Genomic DNA, 17,916 nt, shown 5'->3' with positions numbered 1-17,916 from the left:
TATATGTACAAGATGATGATTTTCCAGATCAGAAATACCTGCAGCCATGGAAATGGCCACATGTGGTCATATAGGCAGTCGTATAGAAATATAAACAATCCTTATAAAAATAAAATCGCATTAAATAAGGAAAAGCTGAAACAACATATGTATGGCCCTGAGTTGTACAAGCCCAGATTGTGCAAGGACTTTTTTTGCCATCTTTGTGCTCTCTTGTCAGTATTTAATGAGGAAGTAAAACTGAAGAGAGCACAGGAAGTTCTGGCCACCTGCAGACATCTCTGGGCTTGTTATTATTTGTTATAAGCACCTAAAATAGCCTTGGATATTCCATACTTTATTCTAGATCTGAAATAAGTATCAGGAAACTACAGTTTTTCAGGTAATTCTGCACCTCAGAGAGTGGAAAACATACAGTTAATTTATTTCATTTTCCCCAGTAGTGTTGAACATTCTGAACAGGACAACTTTGCTTATAAAAAAGAGGGATTGTAAATCACCTTTAACAGAGAATTTTTCTTTATTGTCAAGAAACCTTTCAGATGCTTTTTAAAAAATTGGTAATGAAATTAGATACATAATGATTTTATAATTTATATGAATCCAGGAAAGTTATTATGCATGAAGATTGAACATCTGTTAAAGTGATCCCAAACTAAAATTCTTACCATCAGGATTCCAGCCTCTACATTAAATTATCTTGAAAATAATTATTGCTGCAGATTTTACACATAACAAATTCCATGCCCCAGTCTGAAATCGTCAAAATGTTTTTGATTTGGGAAGATGAGAGAAGACTCTATGTATAAAAAGAGCAGTCAGTTATGAAAATTCTCAAATCAGATGAATTTGAATGTTTCTTAATGGTATATTCATGCCTTAACATACAAAAAATTTGACCTTTTTATTAAATAATTTTAATAGTGGCAACATACTGATAACCTTTTTTGTTTTTTTTACAGGTGAACAAACATTTCATTACATTTCATAGGAATGTAATGAATGGAAGCAAATATTCTGATGTGTGCGAATTCAATTGAAGCAGTTTCAGGATTTTATATAAATATAGAAATACAAAGAAGAACTGAAGTACTAAACCCATGTTACCATGGACAGGCAATCTCATATTTGGAACAGTAATTTGTAGCTGTTGGATTTCCCTCAGCAGAATGCACAGACTGAGGAGGGAGAGGTTGAATCCTGACAATCAGAACTTCACTGGGCCTTACTTACCAGAACAGCACTTATTTATTTTTCATCCAATATAAATCACATTAAGAGTAAAACAGGCCATTCAACGTTTTTTGACTATAAGAAAGGGTTCCAAAGTTAAACTGGACAACAGGGTTTAAAAAAAATATGGCCTTTTCTTGACACAGTCATAATGGGACTGTTCATAAAACATGTCATCTGATGTACAGTGGTCATTACCAAAAAATTTGCACTTGTCAACAACTAACAAAATGTAGTTATCAGACATTTATGCTATTTATACCTTCCAAAAAGAAAGCTTTGGTATGTGTTTGCAAACTTCTTGTTTTTAATTGTGGCCATTATATAAGTATTTTTTATTTACTTCATTATTATAGGAATTTACTAAATTGCATGCAATCAGGGATCCTGGGAGTGGAAAGACACTTCAGAAAAAAAATTCTCAGAGTGAAGGGAAATGCTGAATGATCCCATGACAAACATGCTTTTCCTGTACAGTAAAATAACATTTTTACCTGAAAACACAGTAAAATGGCTGGTCTCTATTTGCCTATCTTCAGTGTGCAGTAAAATATTTTATTCCCTTTAAAACTCACACCTGATTTTCAAGTATTTTTCAAACTCTGCTTGAGATACAGAGGAATGTAATCCTGTATGAGTGAGCACAGTCACAACTCTCCTACAGGACTGGATGGTCTTTCCGTGGATGGGGTTTCCAGTACATTCACAAAACACTGTTTATTTCTCATGTGAAATGCTTAGATTGAGGATAATACAGAGTTTGGAATATATTCCAGACAAGTGGCTCTTTCTTTTTCCTAAGCGTGTGCATCATGTAAACCAGTCCCATCAGTTTATATTCACTTGAACAGGTTAACTTTAAAACTGTCAGAAAGGGCTGTTTTCAAAGGACAATTTTTTCACTAGGCTAAGTAGCACTGGTTGAAAGTTCCCAACAGAACCTTTAAAAATGAATTTTTGAAGTTTTAGGTTATATGAGGTCAGACTAGGCAATAAAAGTCACAAAATGGTATTATTTCAAGATAATAATCTTATTTTAAGATATGAAAATATTGAAACAATCATGCCAGTATAAGAAATAATTATATCATAATTCATAAGTGCATAATTTATCAAAACAATAGAGCAGTCATGGTTAGATGCAACCTAATACTCCTGTATAAGATATAACTACATACTGTACAATTGTTCCTTTTTAATAATTATTTTTTACATTTAGTCCTCATCCAAATTAAGCTGAGTACTTCTATGTATGAATGGCTTTAGGAAATAAACACAACTCACAACAGGGCTTTATTACTGCTACTGCACCACCATGGCATGCAAGTAACTATGTAGTCAACTATAAACAGTAAAATGTCATCATCTTTCTGAAATAAAATGAACATAAAAAATACAGATAAAGTAGTAAACATCAATTATCTTTTTTATATCTTTCATATTTACCAAAAGTCTATCATTACATGAGACATTTATACCTCTGTATCACTCTCCTGTACTAGGATGGTGGCAAATTTGGAGTTGAGAAACTATACTTTCAACAAGCTTGTACAAAACTACTGGTTTCATATTACACTCTGTCAGTGTGCAATGCATAAATGAGAATATGACACATCTGTTGCCTGCCCCTTAGCATTCTCTTACTCTTTTCTATGTGCATGAATTTTGAGTAAATAAAAAGACCGAGGGCCATTAAAGCTGGTTGCCAGGTTATCGGTTGTGGTTATTGAGCCCCCAAAGGACCAAAGTCCTTCACAAAGGAAATTCTTTCATCTGCTTTGTGTTGTTGAGTACTGATTGTGTGAGGTTCCATCCTGGTTGTGGGATTTGACAGCTCATGTTGGAAGCAAGATGGATTTTTAAACATTTATTTATTTATATAGGGTAATTCCTTAACAGGTGTTAAAGTGACAACGAGATGAAATTCTGCAGTTGTGAGGAAAAAAAATATCCACACTTTATTATAAAAACAAGAGCCAAAGTGCTGACTGGGATTAATCTCTTCTGCTTACAGGTCAGGACAATATATAGATACTAGGAAATTTCAATATTGAAAAGGGAGCAGGTTGAATAACAGCATGTTCAACTCTCCTTAGATTTGCAGTCTTGGAGACTCTCTTGGGAAAAAGATATTGTAAAGCAGCTTTTCTATGCTCAATTAATTTTGCTGATCATTTAGCTGGCATGGAGGACCCTCTTTGTAAAATATCCCTAATTCAGGACAAACTCTGAGGTACAGAAAAGAAAGCCCACCCATCACTCTTCTGCAGCCCAAATTATGTTTTTGAGGTTTTTTTCCAATGTAAAGAAAAATAATCATTAAATGCTCAAGTCATGCTTTTTAACAGAATTATCTTTCAAATATTACATGTGGTGTTCTTGGAATACACCTTTGCTAAATTCAAAAGCTGCCTACCTCTTCTGGGCAATGATAAAAAACCACTTAAATCCAAATAATTCTCTTTAGTTTCTGCTTGCTGGAAAGAAATCTTAATGCCAATTACAAGGAAAGAACTGTACAATTCCCATTGTTACATTAAGCTATACAAAGATTTCCTTTAGATTCCTGGAATTTGCTCAGTTTTCAATGATACAATTTGTTTCTTCATTACAAAAAAAAACCCGTGAAGTTTCTCCTAGTCCTGTCCAAGGATTTTCCCTGCTCTGATATGTTCAGGATTAAGAATACTCGGTATTTTATTTTGTATTTTGTTGATACCAGGATCCACTCTTTATTAAAGCTCATCAAGCTTGCTGATACCTACCAGAAGTTAGTTCTGCTTTGGGGGATAGCAGGCTGTGTGACTAAAACAGAGCACAGTACCTCATGTGTTCATCCATAGATTTGCCTCCATAAAAACTGAGGCTATAGTATAGCTTTCAATGGAAGCCATTTAAAAAGAAAACATTACAGAATATACAATTGTAGTTTTTGACTCTCAGACGCAAGTTCCTTGACGTGTTGAAAGGTGATGTTTTCGATTTCTGACTCCTGAATTCTTATCTTTACAGTCCGCAGGCTTCTGTTGTGAAATGTCTATCAGAGCACTTGCAATTGCAAGACCTGTAAGATAAATAAAAGAAAAACAAAATTTAATGCTCAGCTTTCCTGAGAAGAATTCCAGAGCAGCATGATGGTTTCTTTCAAGGCAAGTTTATGTACTTTCCCAAAAGTGATCAGTTTCATTTCAAATCAGATAACAAGTTCTCACTTTCTTAAATGCCTCTTGGTAACAGTGAAAAGACAGTGGAAGGAAAAAAATGCAGTGAAGACACCAGACTGGAAATAAGGAGAACTGAGCTCCATTTTTGTCTCTTACTGATTTGCTGTGTGACCTTAGGATGCCTTCTCTTTATGACCATTTTCCTTGTTATGTGGACCAGAAGCTTTCTGACATGAGTTTCCTCATATTAAAAGTATGTGCATTGCATTTAGAAATTGATAAAATCATCAAATCAGAAAATAAGAGAAAAACAGAAACTGCAGTTAGGATAACATTGTATCCCTGAATATTTGCCTTTGCAAAAAAGATATATATATATATGCCTCTTTAATTGGGGAATATCCAGAGGTTATTATTTACCACAAAAAGATATGAAATATCTTTCTAGAAAGCACAGATCTGTAAACAAGTAATGAACCACGATGGCCTGGGTACATTCTAAATGTTTTCAACTCACCAAAACTCTTCTGGTTTGGATTCTGGTTAATTTGTTGATATTTCATGATATTTACCCTGTTGTAATCTTAACAGGGCATTGCAAGGGCATAGGCCAGCATGCTTAGGAATCATAGAAACACAGAATGGTCTGAGTTGGAAAGGACCCACAAGGACCATCAAGTCCTGCTTCTGGCCCTAGACAGGACAGTACCAAGAATCCCACCATGTGCATTGTTCACATCCTTCTTGAACTCTGTCAGTGCTGTGACTCCTGCCCTTGGGGAGCCTCTTCCAGTGCCAACCACCCTCTAGATGAAGTATTTTTCTCTAATATCCAACCCAAAGCTCTCCTGACACAACTTCAGGCTGTTCCCTCAGGTCTTCCCCTCATGAGGAAGCTGGAACTGCAATGAGGTCTCCCCACAGTCTCCTCTCCTCCAGGCTGAACAGACCAAGTGACCTCAGCCACTTCTCATTCAGCTTCCCTTCCAGACATAAGAGCTAATATGTTAAGAATTTACTCTTCCATTTCCTTGCTACTGCATCCTTTCTAGAAATTAATGACTTCTAAAATGCTGTGATTAACAATACACAATACAGGGCAGTTCTCGGTTTTTAAATTCACACAGGCGATATTGCAATCAAATGGATTAGGAATATTCATATAATTTATACTTTCTACTGCAAACAAACCACAAAAACCCCATCCACATATACCCAAAATGTAGATAAGGATGGTGCTGGTTCTCCATGTGGCCCAAAACTTTTCATTCTCCAACCAACAACACCACCACTGTCCAAGGAAACCTTTGAAAACACTTTTCACCATGTTTAACAGGCACTCTATTCCTCACCTCAAGCCAATATCAAACTCAATTTATCTATCACACAGATTCCAATTTTGCCATTCTTTTAATGCAATCCCTCATTACAGCTCTTATCTACTACAAAACTGTGCAAAAATTGTTTTTCACTAACAAGTGTTGCTACAGTCTCCTTTCATAATATTAGACATATGGTCAGATTTAGTTCAGGTTTCCAGTATCCTGCAAAATCTATGCTATTGCACACTGGTAACATCACCTTTCTTAAGTCACAAAAAAGTTGTTAGAAGTAATTAATGTGCATCCAGATTTTCAAAATGCACAATACTGTAAAACGCTAAGTACAATTATCATTGATACATTTCAGGATATGTAAGAGCCAAGATTAATCAAGTTGTTTTTTCTCACATACACAAATATTTCGTGCCATGAGCCAGTGATGCTTAAAATTGGACTCTGACAAATTAAATTGTTGAAATCTTTGAGGCACCTTTAAAGTTTAAGCAGTAAACTTAGGTATTAGCACATTCAGGGATAAAACCTAAATAACATTTTGATGATTGCTTACATGTCATCCCATCTTCAATAGCTAGGCTTAGGGACTATGCTAAACAGAAAGAATATTATTAGTAAACAGATTTTTTTAAATTTAAAAAGCTCTTTTAAAATATATTTGGATGTATTAAGCTAATCTCACCTAATATAACAACTAATCTCACCTAATATAACAAAAAGGAATCCTTAGGTCTAACACTCCATACTGGGATGTACTGACATGTTGATAGAATTCCATTAAAATCAGGTCGCTACAGAAGATAATTTTTCAAAATGTCACACAAATCATCTGATGAAATTCATTTATTATGTTCTCTACGCCCAGCATAGTTCCTTGTTATCAAAGCAATACAATTAACTGGGGGAACAATTCATTATTTCAGACTGGCAGTCTAAAGGAATTTCATTTACCAAGTCAAGCTTGTGCACAGACACTTCGAGCAAGGAGAATTTACATCAAAATAAAACAGAAGAAAATGCTGTGGCTTAAATATTCATTTAAAAAAAACAACCACCAAAACCAAAACATTCCCTTGGTGTTACAGGTTTTTTATCTAAATAATAAATGTGAATACATTTACAGTCATTGAAGATGGAACTGTAAATTGTACAGTGCTCTGGATGTGTTACCTGAAGTCCTAAGTTATTACATTTACCTGCTGTCTCTGAGTGCTGCTGTTTAAATATCCTACCTAACATCCAAACTGGTATTTTCCAAATCAGTACACAGTCTCTGGTTGCTTCTGACTCTTGAGCAATGTGGCAGAAAGGAACAGTGGAATCAGTAAGGCTCCCACATGGAGACTCAACAGGTCACCTCTAATTTCTCTAAATTCGATCTTAGTTGCACAACCAGCCCTATTTTTAAAGTTAGTTTGTTTTTCTACCAAATGTTATAGAAATAACCTGACCTAGTTCTATGCAGCTCAAACAACCTCTAGCTGGTTTTAAGGATATGCATGTACAAGTCATTAAGAAGTAAGCCCAGTCAAATTGTAAGTGGAAAGTATATTTTTGTAAGAGATAATTGCATCCACAATGAGGAAAACACCAGAGGAAGCAATATGAACTTGGTTATCTTTAGCAGAACTATTGTCTTTCCTAATGGAAGTTAAATGGTAACAGTTTATTCTCAGGAAGTCTCTAATCATAAAATTACTGGGGTGTGAATTTTTCCCTTTATTTTTTTTTTACAATAGTGCAAAGCTATTAATAAGTAGAGGGATAAAATACAGCAAATCAAATGAGATTACCTTGAAAAGCGCATTCACGATTTATATACAAACAACCCTTTAATCCTGCATTCAAACAAGAGCATCTGAAAAAGTCATTCATTCTGAGATGCTCTCCTCCCAGTCTCTGTAAAAACAGGCAGTACTATATATTTTAATTTTGCAGCAAAACAGCTTCATTAGGCGTGAAAGGTTAATTGCAGGTTTAAGTGCAGTTCGGGGAACAGTGCACGGGTCTGTGGTGAATAGCACAGTCTGCTACAGGAAGGCTGAGTGCTATAAACTGTTTGCCCTGCTGAAATGTTTTACTACCTCATTTACTAACTGTCTTCTTTTACTGCTTGTATTTGTAGTTCTTCTAAACCTTTAATAGCTACAGTTTTATTTCACTGTAATCAGATTTAAATGGAAATACCCATGCTGGGATGTTTAAACATTTTTCCTCTGATTGTATACAACTACATTTGAACTGATGTAAGGCTACGCTATCTCTGAAAGTAGAAAAAAACCCCCTACATTGAAAAAAATTAGTCTTACATAATGGTGTGCATATTTAAAACCTTTTTTCCTCCTCTATTGTTCATTTTAATGAGAAATGCATGGAATTCTTACTATCTCTTTTGTTAAAAGTAAGGGAACAAACAATGACCTCAGATTAGGCAGGTAATGGGAAATGTTTCCTTTCAATTTGAATATGCATTATTCAGACATAACATTTGGATAGATGTCTTCATTTGATTAAATTTCTACATGTCATTGTTATGCAGAATCAGACCATTCAGAAACCTGAAGACAATAAAATAACTACGAGTCAGGTAGATCAATTAGATTTGTTTGACATTTCAAGCAAAATTATAGTCATTGTTTAAGGTGACTTTAAGCAACGAAAATAAAATGCCAGCTGCCATACAGAGAGACTTAAACAGAAAAGACTGGGTAAACACTATATTATTAAAGTCACAGCTTCACCCTTCAGTGCCCACAAGTCTTTGTGTTCCTTCCATCTGCTAATTCTTTAAAGAGTGGCATAACTGTACATGCTCACCCCATTCTGGACAGACTCCCTTTATCATAAAGGAGCTCTTACTCAAAATATTGCCATTGTGGAAGACTTACTGCCCATGGAACTCTGTAGAAATGGATCTGAGCTGTTTGAAGATGCACTAAGTGATGAGAATCACAGACTGTGGTGCCCCATGAAAGTCATCACAGCACACAGTCTAGCCAATGGAGGCAGTTTCATGTTCATCAATAAAACCATCAGTTATAATGTAGGGAATTTTAATGAATTCTACCATTTATCAATATTTCAAGTCTATAAAAGTACTGTTGGAAAAGTACACAATGTATATCATATGTGAATTAATGGTATATGCATATGTATATCTATATATCTATATATATATACACACACCAAAATTATGTAATAATGTAACATAAATATGCCATTATGTAACAATTTTATATATATACACACACAAATTATATACAATTCCCCCACTTAATAATGAAGTTTTGTATTACCTGCTTTTTAATTTGAAGAAACAGATCACATTGACCATCATGTTTATGGAATGCACACATTTATTCTTCATAGAAAAAAATATATTCATTATAATGTCTGTAATAGTGGGAGAGCATAGCATTCTAGAAGCAGCATAAAATTCTAGAAGATTGTTACTAGGCAGTGTTTCTGAGTACCCATGGAAGAAATTCTCTCACTTTCTATGAGATACTGTGATAGAAATAGTCATATTCAATTTAGTTGTTTAGCAATAGTTTCATGATTTTCTGGTTGTTTCTGTGTTCTCAACCAAACTGCCTCAAGCAGACCAACTCAGGCTTCATTTTCATGACTGAAAAGGCCAGCCTGTTCTTTGTGTTGCACACTCCTCTGCTATGGATCAAGTCATGCTGGGAGATATCCAAAAGACACATAAAACAGAACCAGAACAAAATTTGGTATTTAAAAACATCATGCACAGAGCCCCCTCCTAAGTAAGTACAAACCTGATACTCGAGTACTTTCCAGGAGAAAAATTAAGAGTCATCTGAAGTTCAAGACTGTATATGGCTAGAAGAACACAACAGATCTAAGTTCATTTCAAAGTCAGAAAATAGTCAAATCCTTCATGTGTATCAGAGTTTCCTGATCTGGCAGGTGTGCCTAGACAGTATCCAGAGATTGCAGACTTAGTCACAGAGAAAAATAATCATAAGCATCTGCCAAGCACAATAAGTGTCTTCATAGCCTGTCATATTGAACATTTTTTTAATTTGAATCAGATTATTTTTAAAAGGACAAGCTGACAGCACCTCAAATTCACAGTCTTTTTATGGGCTTCTCTTCCTGTTTGGTGCATGAATGTGTATTTTAAGTTGACACCGCTCTTACTTTTGGAAAGATATATTAAACAAACTAAACTAACTAGGAAATTACTTTGGGAAAGTAACCCCATCATTTTTTTTTTCAGTGATAATTTTTGCAAGATGGGAAGACAGCCAAGAGGCCAGGAGGTATGTTTTCCTTTTCTTTTGCATATAACTTAATTAAATAAGTAAAATACGAGACAGAGCTTAAACCATAACAATAATAAACTAAATAATGATAGTGTGGAATTAAATAGCCACACACTAGTAGAGAGAAGATGTCATACTCCTTTTTATTACACCTTTGCTATTTAGTAATAAGGGCTATCTATAAGGGACTAAGAAATTCTTATTCCCAGAATAGACTTATAAATTACCTGCTGTCAGTTTGTGGGAAATGCAGACTATACAATAAAGGCTGTTAGAAGAAATGTTCATCCTTTCCCAAGTTTTCTCATTGTGAAAAGGAAATGGTCCTACATATTTGTGTGAAATATTTGTATTTCACAGGGCCAGTAGTGATTTTTTTTTTTAAATTTTTTTAATGCCATTAGGCAGTTCTCCCCTTTCAGAGTGAGATATCTGTAGTTTGGTCTGAAATCCAGGTCTGTACAACATCTGGTGCCTTTCAACAATCCAGCCTGCCACTGACTGAGAGCCAGCATGGGTTGTTTGGCCTCTCTGGATATGGACAAAGGGAAGGCGACAATGCACTCGGGGGTGCTTCAAAAGGTGTCCTGGTGAAGTGGACCCAGTGGGGAGCTGGAGACTCTACAGTAATGGAATGGGGCAATCTAACATTGATTCACTGGAGCTTTTTTCTCCCACCCTCAACTCAAGCCCTCCTGGAACACAAGAACCATGGGACCATTAAATTGTTTAGTTTGGAAAAGACCCTTATGATCATGGGGGTCTAACCATTAACACCGCAGAGCCCATCAATAAAACAAGCCCCTGAGTGCCACATTCACACATCTTTTAAACACCTCCAGCAATGGTCACCACTTCCCTGGGCAGCCTGTTCCAGGGCCTGACAACCCTTTTGGTGAAGAAGTTTTTCCTAATAGCCAATCTAAACCTCCCCTGGTACAACCTGAGGTCAGATCTTCTTGTCACATTGCTTTTAACGGAATGATAATAAAAATACCGAAAAAGGAATAATCTACATAGAATATGTGCAAATCTCATGCAGATTAATTCCTTGCTGCTCTGCCACTGTATATTACACAACATGCATTAAAATGCAAGTAATTACACATTTTTCTACGATGGACAGTAATATTTGAAACATTTGGATTACATTTTCAGTTTGATTACATCTCACTTCCATTGAATCATTTATCCATATGCTATGAAAAACATCTCTATTCTTGTGATGTTGTGCAGCCGTTTAATTTGTTTTCAAGAAAATCACTATAAACTAATTTGCTACTCTGCAAGAATTTGGTGAGATGCATTAATCATGCCAGAATCTAATTTGGTCTTGTAAACCAATTTCTGCAGAAGAGAAAAAAGTCTACTCAGAGTATTGAAGAAGCTCTATTTTCACTTACTTTTAGCAATACCTGGTTTAATACAAACAAAATCATAATTGTTTTTTTCAGGAGTCAGTATCACAGTTATGGCCCAGATGGGCTTAGTTTATGAAACCCTCTATAGTAATTAGACAAGTCTGGATTGCAAAAGTCTCCTCCAGCCTGGCACACTCAAGGTTGCCGGTACAGCATCATTTCACTCTTAGTCTCTATCTTCAGCAAACTCTTTTTACTCGGACCATGGATGCAAATCAGAGCAAAATGAAGATATGAAAGCTGTAAAGAATTGTGAGCTTGAGTTACAACATTTTAAAAGCTCTTTACTCAAATCCATTCATGCAATTGGATGCTTTAACCACTGTGATTAAAGTTAAAGCCTTACTGTACATCATAAGAGGGATGAACACCTATGGGACAGAGATTTATCATCCATATAAACAGGGTGTGATTGGCCATTATTACAGGGCTGAATTGTATTTCATGCAATTCAGTAATCAGAATATCTGTGTGTGTGTGAATATCTGGGAAACAGAGCAGGTTGGAACACAACTGAGCAATCAGGAGAACACTCAGAAGGAGAAAAGGCAGCAGAAGTCACTGGGGTTTGCTTCCCTCCAGAGGGGCCTTTCTGGCAGGGGATGATTTAAAGCAGATCTCTTTCTGTCTGTAGAGGAAATCTGGGGTGATAAACCTCACCAGGTGAAATTCAGTTTTTATGAATACCTCCCTAATGTTCCATCTGGGTGATAACATACACTGTCAGATTTGCAGCTTTACTACTCCCCTCCTCAAGACAAAACACACCACCTTGAAGACAATAGGTTTAAGGGCCCAAAAGGGGCCAATTCTGCCCACGCTGGAGATAAAACAGTGCTACTTACATTATCATTTACTTTTAAGGAAGAAGATTAGAACAACAATCCTCTAAGATCCTTCTTCTCTCTCTTGCACCCTTTATGTTGCAGGTGCCAGGCTTTTTTTCCCCTTGTCAAAATTTTTATTTAAACCAGAAAGTACTGAATATGTTCATGCAAAGAAATCATTGCAGTTCACCAGAAATTCACTAGGATTACAGCTTAATCAGCAGTAGGCATGATACCTGCAGTGCTTTTCCATAGAGAATTCTCATTTTAAAGTTTTGCTTTCGAAGGTTTATGAAGTACTGGGCTTGTTTTCCATTTCTAACATGTTGGTGCAACGCATCATCATTCTAACCACAATGAAGTACTGGGCTTGTTTTCCATTTCCAACATACTGTTGCAACATATCATCACTCTAACCACTGCTTTGATAAAAATTTGTTTCTGCCCAAATAGCAATGCTAATTTTTCAGTATTCTGCTGATGTCCAATTAGACATTTAGACATCCCCAGCTACATAGCCAGGAGTCACTCTGACAAAACAAATGATCTTGGGAGGGAAGCACAGAATTAAGTCAATGGGACAGGAAGTGTGCTGAGAATTTTGAACCATATTTTGAATATCACCAAAGTGACAACTTCAGGGTCTTCAGGATCTCTAACAAGGTTATTTGTAGTTTCAGTAATATTAATGTTTGAGAACAATGAAAAAGAAAAGAAAAATAAAAAAGAAAGATAAAGTCGCAAATGCCCTGCTGTCAGTATTAGGGTGGCTCCATTAGCAAATCTAGTATCAGCATATATAGAAAATTGATTTTTGGTAAAAGGCTGAAAAGCTCACACCATAAAATAAGGATTTTAACCCCCAAACATTTTGTACAAATAGCCCTACCACAATTATGGTTTGCACTGAAAGAGAATAATTCTGTATGGGATTCCAGTATAGACAAGTAAGCTACACAGCTACTCATTTATTCTTTACTGAATCTTCTATTTTACATGGAAAACACCATGTTCTGACTATAACAGGCAAAATTACACACTTAGACCTGTCAAATTGTATGGAAATAGGTTTCCATTTTAAACACTTCATTACATACACTTGGTCCTGAGCAGTCAATATAGATAAATATCAGTAAAATGATAGTAGAAGAGCTCTGTTTCTGCTTCTGTGACACATTCAGATACAGCAAATGCCTGATACTGAGAGATAGTAATACAATGGCTGCATATCACTGTAAATTATTATATTATATGTCCTGGGCACATGTCCTAGTTGGAAAGGAAGCACTGGAAAACTGATAGTTCACAGTCACAGCTTGCCACCTACCTCTATTGTATTCCCAATCCAACAAGTAGCACTCATTGTTTCATTCACCCATTAAATCAATAAAATTTTTGAAAAAAATGAACCCACAACACCAAGACCTCAACAATTCTTGCAAAAAAAATAGATTACCAAACTTTAACTTTTTCTATTTAAAACATTTCTCTAAATGCCTGTGGAAAAAAATGAGAAAGATTCTGCTGGTACACCAAATTCAGATTCCACATTTCTCCTGTCAGGGTCAACATCCTTCTGAAATGCAGAAGCTATGAAATATTCCTCTTGGGTCTCATTTGACATAAATTTCAGCCTGATTTGCACACCTGTTTTTAATACAACAAAATAAGATCTCTAACTCATGGCCTATTGAACAGGACTCCCTACTAAATGGATGTGGGGGAAAAAAAGGCAGAAACCAAGTAAAAGATACAGTCAAGAAAATCTCACAACATCCATTTCTCAGCAATGTCAGCTCCCTGAAGATGCACTCCATGAAAATTCACTTTTTGACTCTAAAGAGTTACTGCAGCAGCCCATCCTCATCAATATTCATGTGATCAACAAATGATGAAATGGAACCACGGACAAGAATATGTGGTAAGAGGTACATAGAGCTTGGAGTTTTCCAGTGTCAGGATGGTTCTTTTAGACAACAGGCAAAATTCAGAGCAATTCTGTGCATTGTTCTCAAAATTTTCATCAAAAATAGCTGTGCTGTACAGAGCATCATGCTGTCTTTGTGTTTCCAGGATGTGATTAGGAGCTAGTTTTCATTTAAGCATTTTCAAAAAAGCTTTTACTATGTGATGAAGGAGAAACAAACCTTCAGCAGGACATTAGAACTCCCTTGCTGCAATTGTGCTAAATCTCCCATCTGTTTTTTAAAAGCAGAAATTGCATTGAGGCTTCTATTTGCTATTTAACTGCTGACCTTTTTCCCCCTCTATTTTTTCCCATATGCTTTTTGATCACATGTGAAAAACTTAGCTTTGGTTCTCTTATTTCCTGATTTTCTATATTTCAATTAGACTTTAATGGCTATATATACAGTGATAATGATCCAAGAGTGTTTTGAATGAAATCTGTTTTGTATTTCCCAGCTTCTGAGAGCTGCCACAATTTGAGAAACTTTCTTCTGTAGCTCCTGAAGTGCCTTCTATAACATAATAACATAATAAACCATGGATCTGCTCTCCCTTTGCTGTGCAATACAGCATTCTGTTTCCTACAGTCTGCTGCAGTATGATTTTCCACTATAAATAATTATCCTAAGTTATAAAGATGTAATATAAAACTATAAAGCAATACCATTAGACACCATACACTCAAGACTCTGAAAAAGCCATAAGAAAACACTGATTTTCATAAAGAATAAGAAAAAAGGTGACAATGAAAAACATGGTTCATGCTTAGGATTAGTTCATTAAAAGCCTGCTGCAATTTTGGGTGCAAAGAATGAAAACAGCAGGTAATCAGTGGCAAACTACCTTTTTTCTAAGAGGTGGGACTTCATGTTTTATGACATCTGTCTTAAAAGGTGAGAGGAAAACAAAAGCTGTGGTGGGAATGGGACTTGAAAATGTGTGAAGTTCAGAATTATAAGGTATTATCCCCCAAAAGGGGAAGAGCCAGACTCAAGAGGGATTCATATAAATCTCTGTAAGGTTTGTGTCCAGATGTGTGACCCTGTGAGTTGATTTCTGTTTGTTCTGTCTGGTCTGGACAATACAACAAGAGGCATATATAGGATTTCTGGCTTTTTCCCACATTATTTTCCAATGCCTTCCTTACAAATAGCCCTTCATTTTCTGTTCTTATTTTTGCTGCTTTTTTTTCTGTTGAGCTTCAGTCAGCATCATTTGACTGCCTTTACAAAGTATTCAGTATATAGACTTCAAATAATCAGGGATTTTCTTTGTGAATCTGATGTTAGCAACTAAGACTAATCTAATTCCTCTCTCCTTTCTTTCATCTCTTTGCATTGTACTAGTGTAAGAAGGTGGTATGATAGTTTAAAAAGTTGCAAACATCCTCAAAATAATTTATATTATTTTTTCTTCTCATGACTTCTCATGTTAGTGGGCAATTCTTTTCTATGATACACACACCCATTATTTGCAAAGAGAAATAAAAATAGGTGTTCACATTTGAACTATGACCTAATTATTTCTTTAGGAGTAATGAAGTAGATTGTGAACAATCTAAATGCACCCAGCCTTATTTCATTATTTGAGTCCCACTTGTGTTTTAAGAAGAATATTTACATTCAAGATTTTTAAAACTGTGCTGACTAGTGCACCTTTCTCATGCAACTTTTCATCTTTGATGTGTCTAACGGTGCTTTCTCTACTCACATTGAAAAAGGGACAAAAATGTGTCTTCCTCAGTGGGGTGGCCTCAAGGATACAGACATCCTTTGTGCCAGTGTAAGCTGTGCATGGAGCTGCTAAATATCCACAGAGGCTGAGGCAGTGGGGCTTAAATCCTCTCCAGATCCACTGGGATGGGTTTCAAGGGGAGGAAAGTCGGGCCAGGAGCCCCTGGCAAGAACAAACAGCCTCCAGAGCAAGGTATGTAATTTCTGAGACTGTTAAGAGATCTAAAGATTGGTAGGAGAAGTCTGAGCCCCAAAATTCATGGTCTGACTTAAAACAAGTGGAATTTTCACACTTTTTTTTCTCCCGCCAAACATTAGCTCTTTCAAGTCCTATTTTAGAGCTTTCATTTACAAAATCAATGTTTACTGACCTTTTCATAGTGGTTTAAAAATGAAGACAAGATACGTGTCCAGGGAAGAGAAACTGTATTAAAATATCGAGCTTGTTATCTCCAAAGTGCTACACACAAATTAACTAATACGTGCTAATATAGTAATTAGATAGTTTGCCTAGCTTTAGTGCAATGACTGTGTTTCCTAAAGCCACCATTGAATGAGAGTTGGGGTGGCATCACACATAGCCAACAGCTCTCCTTAAAACATAATGTGCTTAATCTTTATGTATTTCTGTTTGAAAATAATGTAAGTCTATTTAGAGTACTGACACGATTTGCAAAAAACACATTTTGAAATCAAGGTATGTTTTGAGTTATTGAAATACTGCAATGTAGACAAAACCAGAATGGGTTGTTGTTGGCTGGCTGGGATGAGGATGGAGCTACAGACATTTCATCTGGAATGACTCCTGTGTTCTGTACAAACATCACAGGCAATGACCCCTCACAGCTTCTTCTCAGGAACAAATAACACAGAAAATACTTAAAAGTGTTAGAGGGAAGGGCCATCCCCTCCACAGGGCTGTCCACAGGCTCCCTCCACCTTTGTGGAAAACCATAAGAGACCAAACAGGCTTCACCTCTGGCTTCCCAGAGGATCACACTCCATGGACACTTGACTTGCATGTCCAAGTCCTCTCAGTGTACCCCTCTCAGTGTAATGAAGTCCCAGACACAGTGAGGGTTCTAAAACCTTGAGAAGAGGAATGATAAAAAACCCAGCCATAAACAGAAATCAAACTGGTACCATCACAGGTACCCGTGGAGCTTTGGAACAATGACAAGAAAGCTGGCGCGGTATCACTGGCATAATGAATTCTGAACCAGATTGGAAAAAGCAACCTGGAAAAAAACCAGTATGATTATAATGAATGAGCCTTTATTCCACATATGAAAGTGCTTCTGATGCTGACAAAAGGAGGAACAAAATTTATCATTCTAGGATCTAAGGGGACAAAACAACAATATTAAATCATGAAAGGTTTTGCTTGTGAATTGGCATTGTTTTCTGTCCCTTGTGTTACCAGAATGATAAATGCTTTCCTTTGTGTAGGAAAGAAAGGATACTGCATGTTGTTTATACATATATTTATGCCATATTTTTTGAGATGGTTGGTTAGATTCTCATTAATAAAATTATTTATATTGAAAGTGCTAATAAACTTTTGGGGGGTGGGGGTAGTGGTTTCCTCATCTGCAGTTTCACTTGAGACTCTCCTTCATGATATTTTAGTTTCTAGGACAGATGTAACAAGATTCAGTTATCACAGTTCTTAGGATAACTGGTGGGAATATTCCAGAAACACAATGTGATCAAAGTGGATGGAAAAGCAATACCCAAATGACTAAAGGCAAAACTGTGCCAGTCCCAGAATTACAGAAAGAGATGATATGTATGAGACATACTAAACACTTGCATTTGAATTTTTAATATAGAAAATAAATGTCACAGCATTTTCATGAAGAATCTATTAGTCTTGAATGCAGCTCATCTGCTACTCATTGCTATGGCTTATAACTTGTACTTTTTATCCATCTTTAACTC

The 17,916-nt window shown here is 36.0% G+C and overlaps 1 protein-coding gene across 1 annotated transcript in view; it reads right to left on the bottom strand.

Annotated features, from left to right (window-relative positions):
* Window positions 1–501: 501 nt before the first annotated feature.
* Window positions 502–17,916, bottom strand: part of ATRNL1 (attractin like 1) — a 428,986-nt gene continuing 411,571 nt past the window's right edge. Inside the window, exon 31 of the mRNA XM_014310189.2 lies at window positions 502–4,297. Within this exon, the coding sequence (XP_014165664.1) occupies window positions 4,173–4,297 (125 nt within the window). The 3' untranslated portion in view covers window positions 502–4,172. The remainder of the gene's footprint in view (window positions 4,298–17,916) is intronic.

This window comes from Geospiza fortis, unplaced genomic scaffold (assembly GCF_000277835.1).
Source record: "Geospiza fortis unplaced genomic scaffold, GeoFor_1.0 scaffold1303, whole genome shotgun sequence".
Taxonomy (NCBI): domain Eukaryota; kingdom Metazoa; phylum Chordata; class Aves; order Passeriformes; family Thraupidae; genus Geospiza; species Geospiza fortis.
Note: the sequence above shows the minus strand (reverse complement) of the source record. Positions and strands in the feature narration are given on the sequence as shown.